This window comes from Aulonocara stuartgranti, assembly GCF_965226115.1.
Source record: "Aulonocara stuartgranti genome assembly, chromosome: 18".
Taxonomy (NCBI): domain Eukaryota; kingdom Metazoa; phylum Chordata; class Actinopteri; order Cichliformes; family Cichlidae; genus Aulonocara; species Aulonocara stuartgranti.
In genome coordinates, this window is record NC_138954.1 from 18,040,445 (window position 1) to 18,067,500 (window position 27,056).

At 40.6% G+C, this 27,056-nt stretch overlaps 1 protein-coding gene across 1 annotated transcript in view; it reads left to right on the forward strand.

Annotated features, from left to right (window-relative positions):
* cdh2 (cadherin 2, type 1, N-cadherin (neuronal)) overlaps nt 1-27,056 on the forward strand; it is a 61,512-nt gene that overhangs the window by 13,459 nt on the left and 20,997 nt on the right. Inside the window, exon 3 of the mRNA XM_082512376.1 lies at nt 23,559-23,767. Within this exon, the coding sequence (XP_082368502.1) occupies nt 23,559-23,767 (209 nt within the window). The remainder of the gene's footprint in view (nt 1-23,558; nt 23,768-27,056) is intronic.

Genomic DNA, 27,056 nt, shown 5'->3' on the forward strand with positions numbered 1-27,056 from the left:
TCGTTCATGGAAAAACAAAAGCCAGCAGCCTGTCACAGTATCTGAAATTCATGTCCTTAAGAAATAGGAAAAATACAGCAAAGACCTGACACAGGACCTGAAAGATGCATTTGACCATTTAGTTACCCCCCACTTGCTCTTCACAAATGGTCTGAGTGAAAGAGTGGCTTATGAGAAGCTATTTCTAAGTAAGGGAAAGAGGAATAAAAAGGCTAAAGTATGCCAAATGGCACAAAAGCTGGGCTGAAAATTAGTGGCAACAGGTCTTATGAAAGTTTTTGGTTTAAATTGCCGTCACTATGTACGAAGCAGGTCAGGAGAGAGGTACAACAGCGGGAGGTACAATCTTCTGTAAAACACGGCGTTGGAGATCTTGTCAAAACTGACGAATTATGAATGCAGAAAAGTACATCGAGATTTTGATCCGCCATTCAGTACCACCTGGAAAGTGTCTGATTGGCTTCACTTTTCCACATGACAATAATCCCAAACGCACTTCCAATGCAGTAAAGGCATAGCTGGATAGAAAAACCCACAATGGACCTCAGCGTTATTGAAGCAGTGTGGGGTCATCTTAACAAAGAACAGAACAAAAGGCAGCCAACATCCAGAGAAGAGCTCTTTGAATGTCATTCAGGAAGTTCGGAAAACTAATCCCAAAGACTACTTAAGGAAAAAACAAAAGAGGTGCTTAAGATCAAGCTTGTGTTGAAGTAAAAAGGTGACCATACCAAACACTGACTTTCAAGCTTTGTAGATTTGTACACGCGCTGTTTTTGTTTTGTTTTTATGTTTTTTCTCAATAAATTGCAGCACCTATCTGACTTCAGACTTTTGCCCTGTATTGTAAATAATGTCGCTTTAATAAAATGAAAGCGATGTTTATTTGAACTATGCAGCCCTGGCGCTTTTGGCCGTTTGTAACCTTTTAACTTATCATGTTCTGCTCTCATGGAGTTTGCCATTTCTAATCTCGGTTGGTGGTTGATAGGGCTGTCAGTCAGGAACACACAGTCCGAACACTAGCTGGCCACCTTAGTCCATTTGTCATTATTAGTGTTTGAGTCAAGTTTTTACCGGAAATGAGAAATTAGCATTCACTTACATCACTCCTTTGTGGAGCAATGATGGTGAGGTGATTTTGCAAAAACACTGTTCCACTGATTATCCTTTCAAAGAGTAAACAAAGAACTTTTTTTAAACAACAGACAGCTGTTGATGATTTACCAAGAGCATAGAACATCAGGTTGACATGGCATATTAAGTCAGTACTTAGTGTTTGTTTAAAGCTGCTGTCTCCTCCCCCGCCCTTCTCCTCACAGGACACACACACACACACACACACAGCTTGTCTTTTAAAGGAGATCTTATTGGATAAATAGCGGAAAAACAACTGCAGTGAACCCATTTGAATGTTTCCCCTCTGTCCTACCAAGAATGTGTTGTCTTGGAGAGCTGAGGTCAGACACACAAACAAGGCTTTGTTCTGCATTTACCAGGCTTATTCTGTGCAGAGTGACTGTAGTGGGCAACACTGGCACATATTGTTCATTATGCATCCGCTGAATGATTGGGTAGTTAATTGGAGGAGAATATTTATTTATGAGTGTCAGTGCTGTGTATTAGTTTTATTTAATTTTGACTGTCAACACAGTCGCAAACATCTTCGGAATTACAATATATTGAAGTTTTGCACTCTGAGGCTTTTCCATAGACCAAAAAAAAAAGCATTCAATTAAATGCACTTATGTTTTTCAGAATTTAGACTATGCATATAGTGCATGCAAGCATGCAGCTGCTATTAGGATATGAGAATTTAGACGTTTTATTTAGAGTGATGCCGTTTCTAAAGGAGAGCTGCATAAATGAATTGCCTGATGATGTCAGCAAATCACGGTGTTATAAAGAAGATTCGTACAAATTTCAGCAACACTTAGTCTCACAGCAACAGTGTGGCTGGTGTTGCTTTTTTTACAGACAGTGAGACTAACAACCAAAGCATCTTTGTAGGTATTTAAAAACCTCTGAGCAGCATTCTATGAATACCGGTCACAGAAAGCGTCTAGCCTTTGCGCCGCCTAAACCCTGGGTTTCATTTATATGTCCTGCTGCAGTGTGCTTGGAAAATGCAATTGATTTGTGTTGATTTGTGGGTTTTTTTTTAAACAAGGCAGTTGAGACACAGGTGGCATGCATTGATGTTAGTTTTTTCATTTCATATCAATGTCCATTTCACTGCTATCCACTTCTAGCAGATCCATTGCTAGCATGCCCCACAGGTGAAAACGGTGGTTCCCTAGTTGCTTATCATGCCCTCTACCAGACCAACAAGGGGTCTGAGCATGTGTATACATGCGCCTGTGCACCACCGTTAAATTCCATTCTGTGCTGGCTAAGTGGGGATTGGCATTTTCTCTGCCCGTCAGAGGGGGGTTTCATCTGCTGGAAAACGTGACAGCTGGGCAGAATTCTTTCACTCTTCCCGTACCAGAAAGAGAGACAGAAATGAGGAGAGTCACGCAGAGAGTGGGGTAGCCACAGTTTCCTGGCTGCGGCTTGAAACGTGGCAAACGTTGGCACATGTGGTATGAGTTAGCGCTAACATAACAGTTTTTTTAAGAGTGGCCTCAAACATAAAAGATGCGGAGCCAACTTCTGTTTTCTTTCGTTTGTCGTGATGCTCTAAACAGTGAGAAGTAACAGGAGGAAGGGTATAAGAAAAGTAATTTATGTGCGGACTAGAAGCATGCGATGAGCCCTCCCTTTGGGATTAATGGGAGTCTCTGTCTCTGTTCACAGGAAATATGAAAGGCCCTTTGTTGGTAAAGGGCTTGCTGCTGGCAGCAAATAACTACCCCCTGTCATATCAAAAAATCCCCCAACCTCTAAATTCATTGCGTCCTCTGCTGCTCATCCTTCACCCCCTTTTCTTTCTATAAGCCAATGCTGTTTTCTGTCAAAGTCGCTCATTTATGATTCTACTCTGCGCCTGCTGTACGGAGGCCCGTGAGACACAAGCTCGCATTGTTAGTATTCACTGTCACTTCCAGGGTTCCGGCCATTGGGTGAGCAGTGCGAAGAGTAGGAGCAATAGTCCTGTACAGGTGGTGATTTATACTTTCACCTGTGACACCCATGTTCACCCCTTTGTCTGTCCTTTTTCTGCCTGTGTTTAATTTCAGGACGCGCTATCTTATCAGGCAGGGAATAGCTGGTTTGCCGTGGTTGATGTGCGACTTGTGGGCCGTGCTGGTGGTAATGGTTTATTTTTAGTGTCGGTGCCGGTGAGTGTCGGTGTGTGTGTGTGGTGGTGACTAAGAACACCTCCTTAGGCTGCTCTAAATTAAGAGTGGCCTATCAGTGAGGGGAAATGACTGTTTGCCACTAGACTGGCAGTGTGCCTTTCATCAGGTCACACATTGGTCTCCTCACACCTGCGGCTCAGGACAGGAGGGTGAAAGGCTGTTGGCAGGTGTTAATTGCTAAAAGAAATAAGACAGTGGAAAACGAGGCTTGATGCTGTTTGTGTTTTTGCCATAATTTTGGTTTTTCACCAAGTTGATATTTCATACATGTATCATTTCTGTTTTTGCATCTACTCTGGAGGACTAAGGAATCTGACCAACATTTTTTTCTGTTATTTGCTTGCACACGCCATCAGACTGTTTAACTCCTCTCTGGAGGGGAGAGGGAGGGGAAACAGGAGGACAAAGGAGGGGGGAACAACTAAGCTGCAGTGCCTCTGCACCTCACTGTACAATACCTTGTGCAATACTTTTTGTAAATAGTCAACAGTGCAATAGACTCAATACTTGAAATGTGCAATTCACTTGTATTTTTATTTTTTATTCCTATTTATTCTATTTATCCCCTTTGTATATTTTATTTATATTTGTCTCTGTATTTATATATGTGTGTGTGTGTGTGTGTGTGTGTGTGTGTGTGTGTATATATATATATAACAGTTCTGTAACTGTAACTTCGGTCGTTGCTGTGCTTTTTTTGGAAGTCGAATTTCCCAGAGGAACCCACCCGAGGGATTAATAAAGTTCTATCTTATCTTATCTTATCTTATTTCATTAATTTTCTCTGGTCCTTACAAAAATCCCTCATTGTTTCAGAGTTTACTACAACTCATTTCCCCCCCAACTTTTCATTAAGCTCTTGGCTCACTGTGTATTGTATACACTGCACTTTTTTATATCAAAAAATCGTTTTTCCTTCCACTAAAATCTCTTGCCTTTAAAAAGTTAGTTATTTAAAGCTTTCTGTCATACTCTCGGCAAAGTCTGCCTCAGCATTTAATAAAAAGCGCATAATCTATTGGCTCCATATTGACTTCCCCAGGCTGACTCCAATGGATTTGACATGGATAACATGGTTGTGTTTGTAACGAAAGGGAGGGGAGGGGATTTAATAAAAACAGGAGACCCCCAACTGAAAAAAGGACGTAGGCAGAGTGAAATAAGAAGAGAGGAACTTAAATTAAGAGGGCTCAACTTGGCAAAAGCCACAGGTTGTTTGGGGCAACTGAAATGGTGCTGTGCAAGCTGCCTCTCTCACACCCTCCCTTCCTGAAAGCTAACATTCAGGCATTAATCAGGACTGAATATGAGCCTGACATTAAAAGACTGAAAGAAAATGTACGCACTGAGCGTCTTCCCTATAAGTGATTTATAACTGACTTATCTAATTCTCTTCATGGAGTGTAGATCGTCAATGAGCTTCATTGTTTGATGTTATTCAATGCTTTAATTGTAATACTGGGGACGCCATTCATTTGTTTAATTTACTAGACTGGGTGCTGATGGCTGTGCTGGCATAGTAGGAGGGAGTTTAATGGCCATCTTCTGGAAAGGATAAGGCTTATTAGGTCTGATGGGCCTCCTGTCTCATGTAACCTAATGTGGTCATGATAGACAGAGGATTCTGGGTTTGGATGCATTGGAACTATAAATCGAAGCATATTCCCAGACTCTGGACTTTGTAATTGCCCATTAAGGGCCATGTTTGTAGATCGAGGGGCCAGATGTCCCTGATGTGGCTGAAGGTCCAACGTGTGCTTTGAGGCAGCGTGCAGTTAAAGCGACGAGGAGCATGGACTGGACATTACCCCCTCATTAAAATGACCCATTCTCTGCAAGCAGGCTCATAAAAAACCCTTTAATGTTCTTAACAGAGGAGCTTCACAATTTGCCCACAATTCCACAGCCGTAAAAGAGGAGGAATTGAATTCCATACAAATTCTCTGCTGTCTTAGCTCACAGCACCAGCTGTCTGTCCATGTTTAAATCTAACCCATGGGCGCCACTCCCTCTCAGTTTAGTGTGTTCCATATGCTACATGGATCTTAAAAGCTCAGCTCCCACTGGTCTATTTGAGCAGAAGACTCTGACTGGATTGAAAGAGACATTTGCAAGGACAACATCAGACATTTTAGTATTTCATGGAAGAAAACAAACGATCCCGGTGATGATAACCTGATGGATTTGTGGTACAAAAAGGAGGCTTCTCATATTACCACTCACATCATTTGTCTATTATTGTCTCTTTCTTAGTAAATATATGCAAATGTGTACTTGGTTCTGTGAAACCATGTCATGAGATGGATGGTAATTTAATTTACTCCAGGCGCACAGTCAGGCATAGTGTTACTGTCATATTGTTCATGCACGACAACATCAAACCCCCGCTTTAGACAATAAACTGGCACAATTTGAGGTGACTCCCAAGCGTTAGTTAGCATTGTATATTTTTAGCAATGACAATATGGCTCAAAGTAAATACTGAAGTATGTATATCTGTTTTAGAGCTTCTGCGTATATCTGGATCCATATGCAATACTGCTAACAAGGATCTCAAACAAGGATTAGCCTATGCTCACTTAATAATTAATGGACTAATTATATTCAAACTTTTATTGAACATTATGTAGTTTTTGAAAGCTGAGTGTAAATCCGTGCCGCACGTAAATAAAGTAAAATTTCTACTTTTGTTCGTATTGCGATGAGAATAAAAATGTAATTTGTTGTAAGCGCTAATAAAATCCTAACTCTGGTTTTTGTTTGGCCTATAAAATGCACTTCACAGCTGCCATTGATCTGCAAGGGGTGGGGGTGAGGGGATCTATGATGCAGATGACCTCCTAATGTGGATTCCAGTGAGGTCAAAAGGCAAATGTTTGTGCTTACAGGTCTTCCCGTTATCCCGGGTTGCTACAGCTGTCACGTTAACCTCCTTTCGCATAAAAACACCAGCTCGAAACGCAACACATTATCTTCAAACATCGCAGCTGCTGACACTTTAATGCGTCTGCTGTTATTTTGACAGAAGTCACGATATTTAATTGTTAGGTTTCCGAAGCAGCCGCCCTCAGACTAACTTGAGGATGAAATCGTATTTCTAGCTCTTATAACGCCGTGCGCTAACGACAGTGCTGAATGAACCTACATTTTTAGGTGGGTTGTATTCTGGAGAAAGTCAAGTCTCCGCTATGCTTGTTTAGTGTGCAACAATCCCCCACTCACCATGTCTATAATTTAATTGTTTTCTTTCAGTGGAATGTTAGCCTTGCCTGTATGCTGGCTATAATGAGTGCCAATGGAAATCTTATTTACACTAGCTGGTTTAAAAAGTGTTGGCCAGCACAGTGGAAAGTGTCTGCTCTTTTTCTGATGGATGGGTCTTTTAATGTGACAGCTGAAAGAAGCCCTGCAGTTTCTGCAATGGGCCAGGATACAATAAAACACCTACAAGCAGAGGACTACTTTTACCCCCTCCTCTTTCTCTTTGCTTCACAATGCCTTTGTAGCACGTCTTGCTGTCTCGTTCCCTCTGCTCTTCTTGTTTGGCCAAAAAGTAATATGCAACGGACTGCTTCAGGTTACAATGCAGCATGTAAGATACTTTTCAAATGGTTAATATAAGGGGTTCTAGTAGAGAGCTGGGAGGGAGGAGCTACTTTCCCCTTTGCTGCTAGGCTCAAAGCATTCAGCTCCTGCCCATTGTGTGTTCTTCCTGAAAGGGATTTGTTATGGGGGTGATCTTTGACCTCTCTACACCCACATTATGTAAATGAGTGCACAAATGAGAGAGGTGATACTATTAGATTTCTACAAACACAAGGAGCGTTAGTGCTTTGATTTTTGTGAGCTTGCTGATAAGCCAGATACTTGCTTGCATGTTAAAGTAGTTATTATACATTTGTCACTGGATTTCTGCAGGGCTTTTGTTTTGTTTTTTTTTGTTTTTTTGGTAAAAATTGCTGGACAAAAAGCCCCTCAAGCTGTGAAGTAGCACAGATACACATAAAGTAAGCTATACCTGTTGTCATGCAACTGAACTTCTTCCGTATGTTGCTAAGGTAGTGGTTGGGAAGGTAACTGGATCTCCCCTCGACATCCCTCCGATGCCCTCCGCTCAAATGCTGTTATTGTCCCTGTGCACAAAGGATGGTGGGGGGGATGTGTAATGTAAGATGAAGCAATGCGCTGAGGTTCATGGACAACGCCCTTTCCCAGACTGTATCCGAGTATATCAACTAACGGTTTCTGGCCTTAGAGGTTTTAGATTTCGCACCAAGGAGACCATTTTGTCAGCTACAAGGGGAATAAACATAATAACAACTGACTGTCTCAACTGTTCAAGCATTTTAATTGATATCTCTCTATATATAAAGCTGAATTGTATGAGAAAAAAGGGGTATAATACCGCCTGATGTATTTAGAAAAAGGAGCTGACCCATTAGGCCGATGTTATACTCCAAAGTAGTTTTGAATGTCTTCAATAAGCGACTCATCAGTTACTATTTTGCTGTGTTTGTTTAATCAGTCATTAAAAAAATCCTGTTGCTCTTCCCCTCCTGCCTTTTGTGTACAGTGTTAATGATTTTAACAGCCCCCTGGTTGACACTTTAGTAATGCAAGTTACACAGCTGGACTCAATGGTTCTCAGTGTTGTCTTTTTATTCTCTGCTTTTATGTTGATTTTCTTTTCTCTCAGTGCAGTAATGCGCTTGAAAAACGGCATAATGCCTTTCAAAGAAAGGACGGCCTTCGCACTCAATAAACTAAAGTTTTGCATCGGCGTGATTGGCAGTTGTTGTTAATGTGTGTCTACTACTGAAAATGTGCAGGCGATGGCGGGCATTGTAGCCTGTAGTCTAGCATGTTATGGCTACACGCACAATGCTTTGCTGTGCTGATAGAAAGAGTTTGCGGTTTACAGTATTTAATTTGAACCAGTCTGATTTCACCTGAGCTGTTCCAGCTTAAAAGTATTTTTAGAGGTGGAAAATGCATGTTGCTGCTTAAAGGGTCAAACCGAGCGATGCTCACTGTCAATAGCTATCTAGATTTTAATTTAAAACATTTGCTGGACGCCCATGAAACAGCCGGCTAAGTGTTTTTCTTTTGGTAACACAAGTACGCTGTCAGCATTTCTGCACATCAAGATCCATTTGAAATTTGTTCTTCAGTTTTTTTAATTAATTCAGCATTTGCAAATATGCGGGACCTTTTGCTTGTTTTTAAAAACTCAGTCTGACTCTGATGTGCATGATTCAAACCATATGCTGCAGGAGCTTAAAAGGTTTCCACTGCATCAACAGACACAGCTGGCCAGCAGTCTGTGATCTCATAGCATGACATGTTTGCTGTATTTTACTGCATTGCCAAAGCCCTACCTTTGCTAACAAATTTTTTTTTTGCCCGCAGATGCCAAATCGCATGCTGATGAATAACCTTCCAAAGTATCCAGTGTTCTGCTTTCGTTCAAAAACAAGAGCTGGTGAATCAGATACTGTGGTGAGCTTTAGGGCTCCACAAAGACTGTGGTGACGTCACAGAGCTGTTGAGACTGTAAAAATGTCAGCAGAAAGTTATTTATGTGCGCTCGGCTTTGGTGGAGCATCTCTTCGACACCCATGTATAGTGTTAGAATGAGAATTACAGTCTGCTCTGGCATTGAGGTGGAGATGGACAGTGAGTTACAGCTCAAATGTCATCTCTGCTGATCATTAGCGGGCCTAACAAACTGAGCTATTAAAGTTTGTTTTAGTGCTCCTATCAACAACCATGCAGCGCCATAGACATGTGCTATTGAATTCATATAATATGAGTTATTAGGCTGTACATCTTGAGTGTCCATGTATATTGCCGCATCTGTCCTGTGTGGTCCTAGAGAAAATTGAGTAGCACAGGAGATCATATTAGTTCATAAGCAGCTGTGCCATACCCCGACCACATAAGATATGAAAAAATAAATAAAAGTTTATTGTTATCACCCCTGGACTGCTTGTCCGAATCCCTGTATTCATCCGAGGGTGGTCACACATTTTGCGCAGATACTTTGTTCAAAACAATAAATAATAAGCTTACTTCTACCAGAGTGTTATCAGCCAATGAAAGTAATGAGATTAAACTCATAAAAAAAAATAAAAGAAAAAAACTTAATTCCTGTGCCCACTCCAGTGAATCAGAGGCATGTGGATAATTGAGGAGAACAGCCCTAGATGAGAAACAGTGCGAGCAATAAAATCAGCCACACACCACGAGATGCAACCCCATCACTCCTCTTGGTCTGCTCATGTGCTTTAAAAAGTAGGATCAATTTTCAGTCTTGAAAACTGCTATTCTCGTACCTGCAGGCCTATCGGAGGAGTTTTAAAGAAAACAGGACCCCACCTGGAACAATTTAATTCCGACACATATTTCCAACAAAGAAGCAGTGCTTTATCGCGCCCACGTCATGTGCCTGCTGGCCAGTTCCTGCCAACGTGATCCGACTTTGGCCTTTTCCAAGTAATGAAAAAGTGGACCAGTGTCCTTAATAAACAAAACCAAAAAACACCCCCAAAAGAATACCTTTTTTGTTAAGTAAGTTGTAATTCTCCTTTAAAAAAGTCTTACCAGAACTTCTCAAGCACAGGATTCAATGTGAATTAGTTTGTCTTTTCAAATGAATACATAAAGGAAGAAAGCAAGACAAACAGCGGAACACATCAGGAATTTGGCGTTGGATTAGGGTGCAACAGTGTGGTTTGATGTTTAATCACTTTCTATGCGTAAGCTCTTCTAAGGGAGATAGAAAGGCTTTTCAGTAAGCTCTAATGACAACGGGATGTTTTCTTGGTGAATCTTGCCTCGGCTGGTATAACACTCTGTAAACCGGCATTTTTAAAATGTATTTATTTTTTATTTTTTTCTTGCCTGAGAGGTTCCAGTGAAGCAGAATAATCGGACAGCACCAACCAAACATAGCACCTCTCTTCTCTCCCTCTCCTCTATGTATCTCGCTCTCTGTGTCTCCGGGTCTGTTAGCGTGACTCACGTGGAGGCAGCATTGCATGCTTAAAGTTTGAAAACCATATTTCACATTTGCAACGCACAGAAATAAGAAAGAAAAAGCCCAAACAAAAGAATTGTGCTGACAAATCAGGCTGCTTTTTCCCTTACTTTTAAATAATGGGCGCATGAAGGAAAAAAAGCAGGGAAACAGCGCTCGTCATTCGCTGTAAAACTCTGGGCAACGATATGTGATACACATGCAGAGACTGGCCGGCGGTGTGAGGAGCTGTCTGCAGTGATTCACATGTTTGTGCCACCTGCTTGTTTGTGCCACCGCTCTCGATGTTAGTGTGACCCTGACGAACATCGCTATCACCATGAGGCAACAGAGTATTCCCACGAGTCCTCGTATTAAAAACCCGAGGTCTGGAAACATTTCCGCAGGCGGCCTTTCCAAGCGAAGACAGATTTGTACATGGCCGTGCTTGCGGTGTGGTGTTTTAGCTGCAGACAAACTGAGGACAGATGTGTTTGTAGCTCCCTTTCCTCCTCTCCCTTGATCATCTATTCCCTTCCTCGCTACTTCCAGCTTCCCTAATCTGGGAGTCATTGTGTGTGTAATAAAGCACAGCTGCACAGATTCTTTTTTTTTTTAACCCACTTAGTTCAGCTGATTGCATGGGAGTAAAAAAAAAAAGAAAAAAGAGTCCAGTTCACAGACATGCTCCCCACATGTTAATGTTCAACTGTTCCCCTAACACGGATAATGCTTGTGAGAGGAGACACTTCCTTGTGCTGGACCGATGCCAGGACTAATTGTTCACACCTGATGTTGCATTTGCACCGAGCAACTGTTACCACGGAGGGACTTCGAATATGAATTTATATCTGTGATTTGCAAAACAGATTTTTTTGCGCACAGTAGGGGGAGGAAACTGTGGAAGCGTACACATCTTCATGTCTACACGTTGTTAAAATGGGCACACGTTGTCTGATCAACAGGCTTTTTGGAATGGAAAACTTTTTTTGAATTAGACTCTTTTTTTTTTTTTTTTTTGGTAGGTTTAATCTTGCTCTTGCTGAATAATGTGAAGACTCCAATGCAGCATGTCAATTTTCTAGACTGGATTGTGTTAAATTGCTTCTGCCCAGAAAAAAAAGAGAAAAAGTCATGCATATGAAAGTGAGCAGCTCCAACAGAAAGATGTGTCTCTTTTACAAATTGGTGCCACATTGAGCGACAGAGGCTAAACGTCTGCAATAAAGACCAAAAAAAAATAAAAAATTCAATAAATTCTGAATTCTACCCAAACCGCTTGCGCGCAACATACCGACTTTCTACTTAAATGAGACAAACAACTGGTGGCAGCATTGCTTGGGCGGTTTGCTTGCAAATCATATTTTAAAAATCAACAATTTAAAAAAAATTGCTATATTAGAAAAAGTTAAATATCTGCACGATCGCCACATATTTTTCTTTAATCTTTTTAATATCCATTTAAAACAATTACAGCATTACAGAAAACGACACTTAGACTAATACACAAAATCAGTTCAAGAGATCACGCCAAGAAACTGTTTCTCCACAGAGAAGTTCATTTTAAAGTAAACTTTTGGCAGACTACTTTAAAACAGAGGTGTATTTCCACTGATGTAATGAAACTGTGGAATCGCCAATAAAAAGCTTGTTGCACAGTATGAGTCAGATGATCTGTGTCTTTCGGGATTTGTAGAAAATGGCCAGTTCGGCAGCTCATTTTAAGGTTGTCGTGCTTTTTTTTTTGCTTCTCTTCTGTTTTTGATCTTGTCAGTGTATGAATTATGCTGTCACCTGCTTGTTTTTGTGCATGTTTGTTAATGCCCAAATGTATATTTGCATCCACACAGTCATTTTGCTCTTGTAAATTGCCTTATTTTAAACTCCTTGTTCGCACAAAGGACAGGTTTCTAAGATTTTCTTCTTCCTGCACCTTTTTTATCCGCTTTGATCTAAGTGTGTGTTTGATCCAAGTTTTTTATTTTCATCCTCTATATTCTAACTCAAATAAACTTAAATTCAGCTTTGAGATAAAGATTTGAGATGGATGTTAATTGCCTCGCAGTAAAGGCTTGTGGCTGATGCAGCCGTAGAATAACAGCACCCAACCACCCCCACACTCCACTCCATTCCACTTAGCTGATCTCTTTGAGCTCAAACTGAGTGTGGGGGTGCGAAGGTTCAGTCAGGTCAAAAGAAGTTGCACGCATTCACCATCTCAGTTGTGGCTTGATATCCCCAGGAACCAAAAGAAACAGTGCAAAGGATAAGCTCAGTTGACACACTAAGACACTGTTTGTAAATTCATACAAATGCATGGTTTCCTCGCTGTTTGCTTTCTTCGACTGGTGCAGCAAATAACAAGCTGTCATGTGTTGACGTGCAAGCTTTTGAGGGGAACATTGGACTTACCTTTAATCTTCCTTCTGTGTATTTTCCGTCTTTTTCTTTAAACACGGGCTAATTGTGTTTCAAGCAGAATTTGACACGTATTGATTCAAATGTACCAATTGCAAACGTGCACACTCTGTATATTGGCAGTGGCAGTAATCCCTGTCATTGAAGAATTTCGGTCCTTACAGGATTTTTTTTCTCTTCCTGTCATTGTTTTGATGGTTAATTTTTGTTTTTACGTTGTCTCTTCTACCCAGCGTTTCAGAAGATGCACGCTAACTCCACAGTGCCGAGATTTTCAAAATCACGTTGCTTTGTTTTTGTTCACGTGAAAGGGTTTCGGAGAGCGAGGGAGAGAGAGATTTCCAAGTGTCTCATGGTGTGTGGCATAGGACAAGTGAGTAAAATGAGGATAATGGTTGGTAGCTGTGACTGTAATGGTCTGCCTACCACGATGACTCATTTGCTTTGTTTAGGTTGAAAGGGAAGCATTTAAATGTCCTTGTGGCCTTTTTGGCAGAGTGATTTTTTTTTTCCTCTCTCAGCTCCTTTTCTCCTACTCTAATATTTTTGCTTTGAAATGTAAAAATCCACATTCCATCCCTATAGCAACATTTCAGCTGATTAATGCATATTTTTTTTACAGTTTATATTGATGCATACGTATTTTTTTTCCTGTGTGGATGACTCAGTAATTCATCTTTCTTTCTTCGAGAGAGATACAGAAGCAGCCTCGATCTTACAATACAATAGTCTACTCCAGAAGCTGTCAGCCTCATCTTCCTTTGTCTGCTGCTTTGTTTCCCAGCCAAAGCAGATTCACATGCATTCTCCTTGTTTCTCCCTGTGCCCTGACTTCTTCACAGCAAAGGCAGAGAAGCAGGAATTCCATTAGCTTTGTTCTCGAAAGCTCAGCATGAACTTGTGACTGTGCTATACGTGACATAATGGCCCCGGAACTGGTCCCATATCCCCACGCATTTTTTTCCCCCAACAGCTTTTATTTTACATGATATTCTGCAGGTAAGTAAATCACATCCATCCATTTACAGGCACTCTCTGTTGTATAAAATCCCCCAACTTGCTGCGCTGGACTGTTGTGAGCATGCACATGTATAAAGGGAAACAGTATATGTGAGCATGTGTAAGCATACTTTTTTTTTGGTGTGAATCTTAAGAAGAAAAATCAAAAAAGTGAACAAAAATGACATGTTTGTGTGTGTGTGGTTAGGTTTGTAATTGGATGCAGTGGACTGTAACAGTCTTTACCTGAACTAGTCATTTGCATGGGTTTGATTGACAACAGAGCTATGCAAAGTAGGCACAGGCTTTATTCCCCGTGAAGGCAGAGACGTTGTAAAAAAATAAATAAAAAATGCAGCCTTTTTTTTGTATTAGCTATCACTTTTTTGTTGATTAATATTGAGTCATCATTGCTGAGAAAATTGTTAAAATAAAGATATGTACTTTATATTCAGATGCAGTCCTTGAACTGGAGTTGATCATGGTGGATTAGCTCTCAGCATAAGTTGAAGCTATAATGGGCATTTCTGCAAACGCTTGGGAGACATTTGATCTCCCTGCACTCCAAAAAACCCCTAAATGTCCTATTCTGTCCTTACACAAAAAGCAAAGCTAAAAAAAGAAACATCGGGTCGACTTTAGGATGCCATTTGTGCTTGAGATTAGTCAAGCACGAAAACACATCCAGGAAAAAAAAGCTGAAAGAAGGTGAAAGAAATCAAATTCCTTTGTATGTATGGTGCACACAGAAATAAACCTGGCTTCCCTATTATGCCTTGTACATTTTTCTACTGTTGTTTTCCAGTATACAGGATGTTGTTTTTTTTATTCCACCCACTTTAAAAGTCTGCTTGACTTCCACTCACTTGTAAATGTGCAATTATGAGTCAACAAACAGATGGGAAGTAGTGCTTCTGAATCGAAGTATTATTCATTCCATTTTGTTAGGCTCTTTGCAGACACGGGAAACGTAAGATTGCTTCACCACGCTCCTGTCATCACACAGGCATTGGTCATTTTCATGTTAATATGCACTTAGACATACCTGGGACAGAGAGAACTGTCACATATGTGCAATATCATATTTTCTTACCATAGAATTGATACTTCAATCTAGAAAGACTTGCATTGGAGCTTTCGCATAAAAATGACCAGCATTGGCTTTGCCAGGATAAGAGTTTTAAGGCCGATACTAATGTTTGGTGTTTTAAAAAGCCAATATTCTGATATATCTTTCTTTTTTCTGTCAGACACACAAAACACAAGCGTTTCACTATCTGTTATATCTAGTTATTTGTAGTTACCTTGGATTCAGACTCGGATTATATGCAGCTTTCCGAATGTGCATTGCTATCAGAGAAGTTCCAGAGTGCCTTCTTGGTTCTGGTGCAACATTAGCACTCATAACATGAAGGGTGTTTCTTCCATCTTGTCTTTAGTTTTTAAACTTTTCATTTATCATCAATGGCACAAAGTAGGGGTGGGCCATATAAACGATATACGATAGAAACGATATAAATTTGGCCAACGATAGAGATTTTGACTATATCGCTCTATCGCGATAGCGCATGCTGATGATGTCATCAAGCTGCGCCTGTTTTGGTCGAAAGCATCGCAGCGGCTAAAACCATTATCATCTGCAAATTATGGCAGGCGACAGTCATAGCAAAGAGATGAAGCACTTTTGAAATATGGGCAAAGCCGAGAACTGCCCTTCCTCCACTTCCGTAACATTGATTCATTAATGTTGAATTCTCTCGCAGCTGTTCCCATGTTGTTGCAGTATATTAATAACTAACCTCGTATTGTGGATGAATAATCTCAGTTGTTCTCCTGACTAAAGTTTGGCCCGTGTATAGCATCCTGCTATGCGATTGCATTTGTCTCTAACCACCAGAATCCATCACGTTAACTTTTATCCAGTGGGGAAAAAAAGTTGGCGTTCATCTGTGTCGCTAGCAATCATGTAGCACAACATTATATACCAGGTAGTCCAACTTCAGTAACCCTGCAAACGCTACTGCTGTTTAGTTTTCTGTCTTCATTTATGTTGGAAGTGGTAGCAGAGCTGTACGTTTTAATTAGTTTCAAAAATCTCTCAGTCAGAACATGGTATGTCATGTTTAGGTGGAAACTAGCGAGCTAACTTCCTGTTAACTTCTAACTCCATTAAATTTAATAAATTCTGTTTTCATGGATGCATGGATGTAAAGCTTAATTGTTACACCCGATAAAGCAGCAACGCTGATGATTTAATTAAAGATGAAAGAATTTAGACCGTTTTTAACTCTTAGTGTTCGTTTGACTTTGGGACCTTAATCTGACGGAGTTTTGGACCCAGATTACTCTGCAAAGCTCCTCACTACGGCAGCTGTAATCTCTGACAATCCATCAAGCTGTGCAGCTTACCAAAGTTGTACTAAAACAATTTTTAACAGATTTCTGCACGCCAAAATCGGTTTGAGGTCAGTAAGCACAACCAGAATTCATACATAAGGCACACTCTCGATTTTTGAGAAAATTAAAGGATTTTTAGTGTGGAAAATACGTTATACAGAAGAAAAGAATATATCGTGATATATATCGTTACCGCACATGCTTCAAATTATATCGCGATATGGATTTTAGGCCATATCGCCCATCCCTAGCACAAAGTTAATATTGGTGAATATTATCAATGTGGCAACAATGCCGAGTGGGATCTAGCTCGTTCAGAAGTCAAAGGTCACATATTCCGTTTAAAATAACTGAATGGTGCGCACGTCTAAAAGGATAGACATTCATGTTGGTTGTGCATCGCCACCTATAAAACTATATTAAAACACAGTATTATTAATCTATAAGTATGCATGCAGTGTCTGAAAAGCAGGCGTCTCAGCATCGAGGTCCACTGATTTTCTATATTAAATGAACTCCATGTCATTACTTGACATAGAGAGGTTAGGCAATTTGTCAGAAGTTAATCACATTCTAATAAACAACTGGTAATATTATCAAAATTGCAGTCAATCTGCTGGGAAATAGCCTTGTCTTGAACATTCATTTGCACAACCTCGGTCCAGTCCAAATCAAAGTTTTAATTAACAGTGTGGTTTGTTGTCTCCGAGTAAAAGTCCTTTCTAGCTTTTTAACTCACTGCACAACTAAGTGTGTATGCGAAGACGTCTTACTTATCGGATTCTTATTTCTTATTTCACAAACTGCATTGTGACGAGACGATGGCCGCCGTTGTCTCCCGTCAGTGGTTTTAACATTGCGGCTAATTTCTTTGTTTCGTCTCTCAGAAACAAATGGTGACAGGAACCAATTTGTTGGTATGATTAAAACAATCTTTCAAAGACCTGAAGCCTGAACATGCCAGCAGAGGTTATCTCATCACTGGCCACTACTACATTTTTTTGTCTCTTTGATTTTTATGATGGTGTTTTGACATGAATGATCAAGGGGAAGAATTAAATAGCTTTGAGTCTGTGCCTTTGAGATCAAAAGACCCTAATAATGTCACATTACAGGCTGTACTAAGGCAGTTTTAGTGCCTGGCCCTCGTGATCAGCCTCTTCAGAAAATAACAGCTCAGCTTGAAACCCGAGACACGGGGCTCATAGTGATAAGCTGATTCAGTAATAGACTGCATTACTTTTATACTTTTCTCTTTTGAATATTAACCACCAAATTAAAGCTGTATACCACTCGCTCTTTTAGTTTATTCACTAATAGGTTTAATAGTACAGTATCTTAATTGTGTCTGTCAAAATCTAAAGAAATCTAAAAAAGTGAAAATAATAAAACGGATAGTTATCTCACCTAAAGATTTATTTGAAGTTCTTGCGTAGTTCATAGCAGCAGATACATAAATGAAAGCAATCAATATCTGATGTTTAATATTTATGGTTATATCTCACCCAACCAGAGCCTCAGGGATCCATTAATTTTCTGTTCAGCTGAAAAAGCATGCGACGCAGCAGCGCCGTAGCAACACATTGGCGTAGTAGTGATAGATGCAGAGTGCAGTGGAGCATTTGTTAGATTGTGTATTACTGCAGTGTATGGTCACAAGAGAATGACCTCTGTAATAGAGAAACAATAAAAGCTAATGCAAGTGAACACCTAAAATGGCGTATTAGGCTTATTACTCACAATCTGATTTCCAAAAACGTTTCTCAGTGTCTCAGTCAACCTCGACCAAATTGTTTATCCTTTTATATTAATTTTTTTAACCCCTCTTCCTTTTTCTATCCTCTGTTCTTCGTCATCAAAGCCTTTGTTGATTGAAAAAAATGACTATTGCTAGTACCTATAAGGAGAAGTAAGTTGTGGTGATGACTCAAGAATGACAATAAGGTCAAAGGTTAGTTATTACAGACATGAATTGAAAACTTAAACAACCCATTTCGCTGAACTTTGGTTTAAATGAGAGGCTCTGCATTGTAGACGTTTGTTTAAGAGATAGAAGTCTGTGTTCTTAATATGTGGTCGTGTATCTAACATTTAGCCTTATCATAGTGTGCAGTAATTATAAGTTTACTTTTTCAGTGTCAGTTATAGTTCTTTGGTGCTGAAGATGAAGGAAACTATGAACTATGTTTTTGTTTTTTTTTTGTTTTTTTTATAGAACCATTCTAATTTTAGTTGTTTTATTTTTCGACTTATTAATGCAACAACAATGCAATCAGCTTTACCTCCGGGCATTTGCATTAGGGTCACAGAGCTTTCCTCAGAAGGATTGTGATGAGTAAGCGTAATTGACACGTTAGTAATGTGGTCAGCGTGATGGCATACTAAAGGCTGAGTATCAAGCTGCTTGTCTCAATAACTCGCAGGACAAAACCCCAGTAGCTATGCACTGATAACTGCAGAAAGATGCAGCTTAGCCTTATCAGTTCTTCGTTTCACTGACACGGTAATCCACACAATGCTCGGCTGTCATTGTACTGGAAAACACAGGATCGTTTCATTTACCAACAAAGGCCTGGACATAATTGTGATGTTCCTTTGCTTGCCCTCTTTCACTACTAACCCAGTGAGATTACTCATCTTCAAAGGCTAATTATTGCTTATTCAAAAGAGACCTACTATCATACATTTTTCTTTTGAAATAACCACCTTTTTTCTCTTCTGGAATAAGATCATTTTAGGAAGTGGTTGGTTGCGTTTGATTAGCATTTTAGCCTAGTCAGAGCCCAGCGGGTATGTACCAAGCATGCAGTTGATGTGTTCGCATTGGGCAGCCAGTGGAGAGGGGTAGTTTCCCTGTGGCTCATTGCTGGAATATAACCACTGTATCCTACAGGACTATGGAGAAGTGTTGAGACTCCTGGAGAAAAGGGAGATGATTCTTGTCCTGGTGGGTAGTTTGCTTGCATTGTAATTGTCTTTGAGTACAGTAGTTTATAAATGGGATTTGCTGTACCCTAGAGAAAAAATGACCAAATGTACAAATGTGATATTAATGCAAGTTAAAAAAAAAACAAGAAGAAGAAGGAAAGAACATCAAAACAAATTAAATTTGTTTCCATCTCCTAAGGGCCAGATTGCTAGATCAAGAGAGCTTAAAAACCCCAGTGTGAACGATTAGGCATGCCTGCGTTGTATATTGTCTTCCCCAGTCAGTGTGTACACTAATATGTATGTGTATGTGATAAGGGAAGGTAGTATCAGTGTGGTTTTTGAGAGCCTCTTCATAATTCCCTAATTGAAGTGGCAATTTTAGGGAGAAAAAAAATGATCTCCAACCATATGCATAAACCAAATACTAGGGGAATGGTCACTGCAATCAAGCTCGGAAAATGAGCCAGATGCTTGTTAAATGTGTTTATGCTCTGATGCAATTCCTCTTTAGTTTCCCTAATTGCTGGAGACACTGAACGGAGAATAAACACTGCAATATTTTTCATGCAAATCCCTTACATATTTTAGGCCTAGCTATAAATGCATGGAATGCTTTTGAGCGTTTGAAGTGCAATGCATTAGTAAAACGCCTTCAAGGGCTTAGTCTGGCAAAAGGCAGTATCATCATTCCCAGATCCAAGCTTGAGCTACATGTTGGTTTCTCTGAAGAATATCCTATTTTTGAAAGAAAGGGGGGAAAAAACACAAACATACCATGGGCCTCTATGTGCCTTTTAAATGAATCAATATTTAGCTTTTAATATAATGAGTGAGTTGTTGTTTTATGAGAATTTAATATTGCATGATGCAATCATTTCTGTACTTTTGAGTACAGAAATCCAAAATAGCCATCATTTGGCATAATTTATAAAACATATATGTTGCTAGAGATATAGATATCGATAGGAGGGCTCGAAAATAACAAATGAGCTCAGTATATGAAAACAGCTGTATTAAGTTGCACAGTGGTGTTTGTTTACTTACCAGCTTTGAAGGTGTAGTATACACTTTCAGAGTAATAGCATTAGAAAAAAACCAACAACTAATCTTGCAACAATTTAGAATTTAATATCACAGCAGTTTGAGTTGAAGTACAAGAGTGCGAGCTTCAGTGGGGGCTTAACGGGATCTTATAAACAGTGGTGCTGGCATGGATGTCTCTCACGGCACATTCAGTGGAAGCCTCTGCTTCATATCGCATTGTCTCCTTGCCAGTGCAGGCCACTGTACTAAACGTGGTCACATTCATTAGTGAGGAATGCATTTTGTCAGAGGTGCAGATTTACCAGTGCTGGGTCAGAGAGGCATTTACCTCAGTATGCAACACCTACGCTGAGTATTTCTCAACTGTCAGTGACCTCACTTCCCATAAAATGAATGATGGCATATTGATATGATCTCACACGAGAAGTTTCAGTCGCGTCACATTTATAGCGCATTAGGAGGGACTTTCAGCCTGCTCGCTTGCAGCCGATGCATTTGGCAGGCAGGCACAAAAGATGAGATTGTGGAACATATTCTTTGCTTCCGTGAAATCACAGCCTTCACACTGTATGTTTGAAATTAAGTGCATCTCTCGGTGCACCCCCCCGCACCCCCACCCCTTCTCTCTCCAACTATTTGTGTCTGTCTGAGTTGGAGTTGTCACGTGACTCATCAGACAATAGAGAGGCACTCTTGCACTATGGAGAGGTTAGTCGGGGTTTTTGTGTTGTCAGGCAAGAGGGGGGATGGCATCTAAGCTGTGAATGGGATCATTGAGTTGGAGGTAATTTTGGGCCCCGGTGAAGGGCATTAGTCAGAGAGGCCTTTCTGCTGACATGCCTGTTTCCCCAGCTCTCTCTCTCTCTTGTGCTCCCCCATCTTTTTTAACCCCAATCCACAGTCACCCCCCTCCTCCCATGCTGTATCGGCATTTCTGCCCAATTCCAGCCTTCATCGTTGTGCCCACGATGACATGTGTGTTAGGGCGTGGCAACCAAGACCTCTTTTCACCCTGTACCTTAGGGAGCCAACACACCTAGCTATAGATAAGCAGCAGTGCCACACTACACATTTCTCTGGTTTTATAAGCCACCAGAGCAAGCCTGATAAATGAATAGACACATGCAGGACATTCACATTCATTATCATTGGAAATGGTTGTGCCTGCTGGGAGTTTTTGTAGCAATTGCTGTGGGGCCTGACTGTTGAAGGGCCTCTCAGAGGTGTCCTGATGGCCAAATTTCAGGCAATGTTAAGGAGCTGTAGCTCAGCTCAAGAAGAGGCCTGGGCTTAAAAAAACTCACGGGGGAAATGCTGCTGTCAAGTGCATGTCTGCACACATTTACAAAAGACTCATTGTTAAAAGTGCCAGTAGGACAGAACATGGAAAATAGGAGGCAATATATGGTATGAACCTCCAAACTGAGAGAGCGAGCAACACCTAGATGTATTTATATGTAAGTGGGGCCATGAATGTCAGGTATTTTTTGGGGGGCGGGAGAGAAGCCAGTTGGGCTAGATAGACATTTGTTGTCTATTAATTGCCTTTTATGGTTAGACATACCATTGTTTGTATGTCATTCCTATTTATTGACAAAAACCTGAATGAAGTGTCACTCAGTACAATGAGGAGGGGAGGAAATGGTTAGTTAGTACAGCTGAAAGAATGCAGAGGTGGATAAAAATGTTGGAGGGTTTGTTTCAATAATCAACCAAGCACTAGCCTCTCTGTTCCTGCAATTGCAGGTCATTATCTAATCAACAAAATAACCAGCTAATTTGATCAAATCTACGAACATTTGCAGAAAAGGATTATATATTTCTTAATTCACTTCAGTCAGAGCAGTGTGAGACTACCTACCTTACGCAGTGTGAAGCGTTTTGATTCTTTTGACTTTGACAGCCTCTTACTCTGTATTCTGCCTCTGAGTAGCTGCTGACTTGGGCTGGATCATGATAGCCTGAAGGCTCTGAGTTTGCGTGTACCTGTCTTTAAGGTAAAACCTTCAGAGGGAGAAGGTCATTTATCTGATGTCAGCAAGAAGAAAACAAATGGTCATGGGTAATTGAACCAGAAGGGGGAAGGTCAATAGAGAGTATATTCCAGTATGGAAGAAAGGTGGTGTCACTTTTATCTTTATTATTTGAACTGTTGGATATGAAAAGCTTGTAATGGAATGCAGAGCATGGTCCTTGCAAAAGATGTTCTCTTCCTATTTTGAAGAATGAATATGTGATTCCACTGCATGCCAATTTTCAAACTTTCCTCGGGCAACCTCATTGATTAATTCTCTCTCTTTCTCTTTTCTTCTCGCTTCTGTCATCACCAAGAGATTTAATAGTTGCAAGATGTGGTGTGCTTGTGGGGATTTCCAGTAGACCTTAAGCAAGTCTGCTGCATCCTCAAAACCCAGAGGAACTCAATGCTCTCCAAGAGCAGATGATGCTCTGAAGACATGAGCAAGTCCCCAGGGAAGCGGCACAAAGGAAGATTAGGCACCCACCTGCAAGGGTTTTGTTAAGTTATTCCACATCTGCTTTAATAATTCAAAGCAGCATCAGCAGAGCGGCCATAGAAATGATATATCTGTTTTTCAAGTATGGGGTGGGGGTGGGATGTTTGGGGTGTGGGGTGGGTTAACGGGGAAACATACCCATACACAAAGAAATCACACAAAGATGTTCTTAAGTGTCGAAGTATGTCTGTATGTTTGTGTGTATGGGCTTGTGCACGCACCTGCAAGAGCTACATAGGTTGTGCTGGACTGTCACTCACTTGTAACATGAACCGATGTTGTACCACTGCCACTGAGGCACCTGTGGGACTCGAAAGTCCACCTGTCTGACGCCTCGGTGTGTTTTTTGTGAACTCGCCTATAAAATAAATACTCATACACGCTCGCACACATGCCCACACGAACACACGCACCTGTCTTCCGAGGATTGCAGTCCCCCACAGAAGGCTTCCATGTGTGTCATCGGGGACAACGCAGCATGGAATGGCTTTAGCTGGAAAGAAAATAGCATTTAACTAGCAGAATAAACCATGTTTATGCACTTGCCTCGTAGTTTCTTAAACACGGGGAAACATGTAGACTAGTCTAATTTATACATCTCACTGTTAATGTATTGTTGTGGGTTTTGGGGCTTTTCATTAATAGCCCTTGAGGGGCACTCTTCCTCTCTTTTTCTTTAGTTATTTTTTCCTCCTCCTTCCATCTTTCTCCTCCGCTGCACCTGTTTTGAGCAATACCTTTGGGGCACAGCTTGAAGTGAATAATGTATGAGTATGAGAAGGAGAATCAGAAAACCTTTGTGGACCTTCTGTCTGGCTGCCTGTCTTCCTTCTCCTTTGTCTATATCCCTAGCTCTTTCTTCTTTATTTTCTGGGGTTTTACAGTTAAACTAATTTTGAACTCAAATCTATTTGTCTCTGTCTCTTGCAGTGAGGTTTGTCAGCTGTGGCCGTGGTGGTCTGATGCAGTTTGAATGCAGCAACCCATCTGACTTTCGGATAGAGGCCAACGGAGTCCTCTATGCTGCCAGGACTCTTCAGCGCTCCACACTCCCTGTGTCACCTTTGCTGATCACGGCGAGTGACGCCGCCACTCAGCAGCAATGGGTGGCCCAAGTCACGCTGGTGCCCAGGCAGCAGGTGAATACACCTCAACCCTTTTTATAACATTTTTAACTTGTTTGTTGAGTGTCTGATTGATGTTTAGTGCCATAAAGAAAGGTTGAATGGTCAATTCTCCCCTTGCATCAAATAACTTACACTTATTAGGTGCACTTCACATTCACAGTTGACTACTTCCCTAAATTGTAGCAGGTGTTCCAAAAGACTGGATGGATGCTTGCTAATTAAAAGTTAATGTGTCAATTTACTAGGAGCACAAACATACACTCAACACGGTCAGTGGGTAGCAAGAGCAGATGCCGAATAGCTCCCCATAAAGTTGATTTCACTGAGCATGCCTTGTGATTGTGAGGTTATTGCCTTATCATGCAAAAGGGGGCCACACCTCTTTTAGTGCTTTGGAAGATGGGGAGCATCTGCCTGAGCTGTAGTGTACCGCTCTAACTGTTCCTCTGGATGTGCTGTGCAGTCATCTGCAATTAGTCTGAATGACCATGTGCTCTTACGTCAACATTGTGGTTGGGAGGAGATCAAAGGAATTTTCCAAAAAAAAGTACTCAATTAGGAAATATCTGCTTACAGTGCAGACATATACAGTAATATATAAAAGACTTGAGTGACTCCTCATATTTTTTTCCCAAAGAGCCAGATGTTTTCCTTCTGGACAAGTGGAGGACAAACGTAACAGTAGTAGGTCTAAACGCTATCTACAGCAGATGAACAGCATCTGTAAGTCATGCCCTTAAGGATGGTAAAAAATCCATCTGACACAGTATCTGAGAGACACATCGGGTCCTTCGGGTTATCTAGCTGCTTGCCTATTGGTGCCTATCAAGAATAGACTCTTAAGGAATGGAAACTGGGAGAAAAGGCTGAGCTATGCAAAATTACACAAGAACCAGACTGAAAATCAATGGTAACAGGTCGTATAGAGAAAGGAATTTAAATTCAGACAGTATATACAGAGGAAGGTGAATATCTAAAGGAATCTGTGAAACCTGGTGGAGCTTCTGTCATGGTTTGGGGTTGTATTTCAGCCAGTGATGTTGTTGTAAGTACTCATTAAAATCAAGTAGTCAGTAAAAACTTTCATTGGCCTTCTGGAGACTCTTCTGAATTTTCTGAAAAGCAAAACTATTTTCAAAAGACCAATGTTCTTTTAATTTCAATTCCAGTACTGGACTTAAATAAACTCCCAGAAGTATTCATTTTTAAATGTTTAGCAACACGGATAAAAAGTCAATAGTTATTTTGTGTGTTTCTAGAATTAATACTGACAGTTCTGTGTAGTTACTATCAGTGCTGCAGGCATAGTGGTCTGCTTGGTCGAAATTAAACTTAGTGGGCTTTTCAAAACACCATCGTTAGCCACTGACAGTCATTTACTATAGGGACTCCTGCAGGTATATGTGATTTTAATGATACCATTACTCACTGTTGTTGGGTGGTCACAGGTAAATTTATATTTTTTTAAATAATCAGGTAAAAATAGACTTTTCGCAGTTTCTGCATTGCTAAATCCGAATCTCACGTGGTCGATACATGTGTATACAAATGATTAACTTTATTATCAGTATCTGAACTCTGATCTGTATCTGGTGAGAGCTGCTGGATTTGGCCTGATTTGCTTGTAATGAAATCAGGGATTGACTTTCCCGTATCTTCCACGTTTACGAGGTCACGAGCGGCTATGTTATCTTCCCCTAGCACAATTATTGTCATGAATCATCACGCATCTCTTAATCACATCAGTGATTACATTTTTTTTTATTAGTGCCCTGAATGCTCCAGCCTTGGGGAAACATTTTAATCAATGACAACAAAACAATATCCTCATTAACATGAGTGTGTACTCGCCCACTGTCTTGACCTCCATTAGAACCTGAGCTCCGCCACAGTCCGTGAGGAGAAAACATTTCAGTATCCGAAAGAAGAATTTCTCCTAAAAGGGGAAACACACACATATGAAATCCTTTCCACACACTCACAAACACTCAGGCCATCACTCAGCCAAACACTCTCCTGCACTCTGAAGTAGACTCCTTGTCGGAAGATGAAGAGGGGTTCGCGGAGTGTGGATTGGTACAGACCTCCAGTGTACCAGAGATAGATTTGCGTTGGGCAGAACAAACCCACCATGCCATTCATCATTCCAGACACAAGTTGCAAATAATTACTGCTCTCACTCACACCCATTTTAATAGGGTAATAGATATTTCTGAAGCATGCTCCCTCACTATCTGTCCGCTTGCCTCTCTGCATTTCCAATGTGTGAAAGCAGTATAATCGGATTTCAAACATGATTAGTGGAAGCTCGGCAACAGCTCCCCAGATGTTAGAGGAGGGGGAGTGTGGGATATGGGTCATGTTATAAAGGTGAGAAAGTGGTAATTAATTTCTGTGTTTGCATAGGGTACTTTGTAGTTTGTAGGACTTGACTACCTCACGACCGGTCAACATTTAATTAATTACATAAAAATAACAGTGGGGGAGATACTTGAAGGGGCACGGCAGCTCCATTAAAATTCCAGCTATCATAGATTGACATTGACGGATTTCGCATATTGTTTTTCTGTTTTCCTTTCTGCCTTGTTTTGTTCAAGGTTATTTTAACTTTCTCTGGCACTACTTCAGTCTCCTCAGTCTCTGGAGCAGCATAGGCAATTTGAGCCATCTGTGTGTTTAGTGTCTGGCTTTCAGGTACCATCCTCCTTTGTTTCAAATCTCATTCATTACAGCCGAGGGAGGATGGCAGATCCATTATGGAAGCTGCTCTATCTCTGTGGGTGTATTTTATCAGGACATACGAAGACGTCTGCCATTTAAAGCAAACCAGAACTCGTAGTGTGTTTCCTTATCATGCTTATATTCTGAAATCACCATGTTAGTGTTTGCCAATGAATGCTATTAACCCATAAAATAAATACATGTAATTGCAAAGGAACATCTTGACAAAAGTGTAAGAATCACTTGCTCTTTTTTATATCCTGAAGGGAATGTACCGCATTTTTCTGGCATGCATTAATTGGTCTTTTCAGTTCCCAGATCCTGGTTCTGCCAGAGGTTTCTTCCTGTTAAAATAGAGTTTTTCCTTCCCACTGTTGCCAAGTGCTTGTTCATAATGGGTTATCTGGTTGTTTTTCTGTGTTATTGTAGTATCTTTACCTTACAATATAAAACACCTTGAAGTGACTCTTGTTGTGATTTGTTGCTATATAAACTAAACTGAATCAAATTCATTTGTTCTAACCACAGTTGTCCGCCTGATGCTTGTGTCTGAGGTAGAGTCAGGTCACTAAAGTCATCA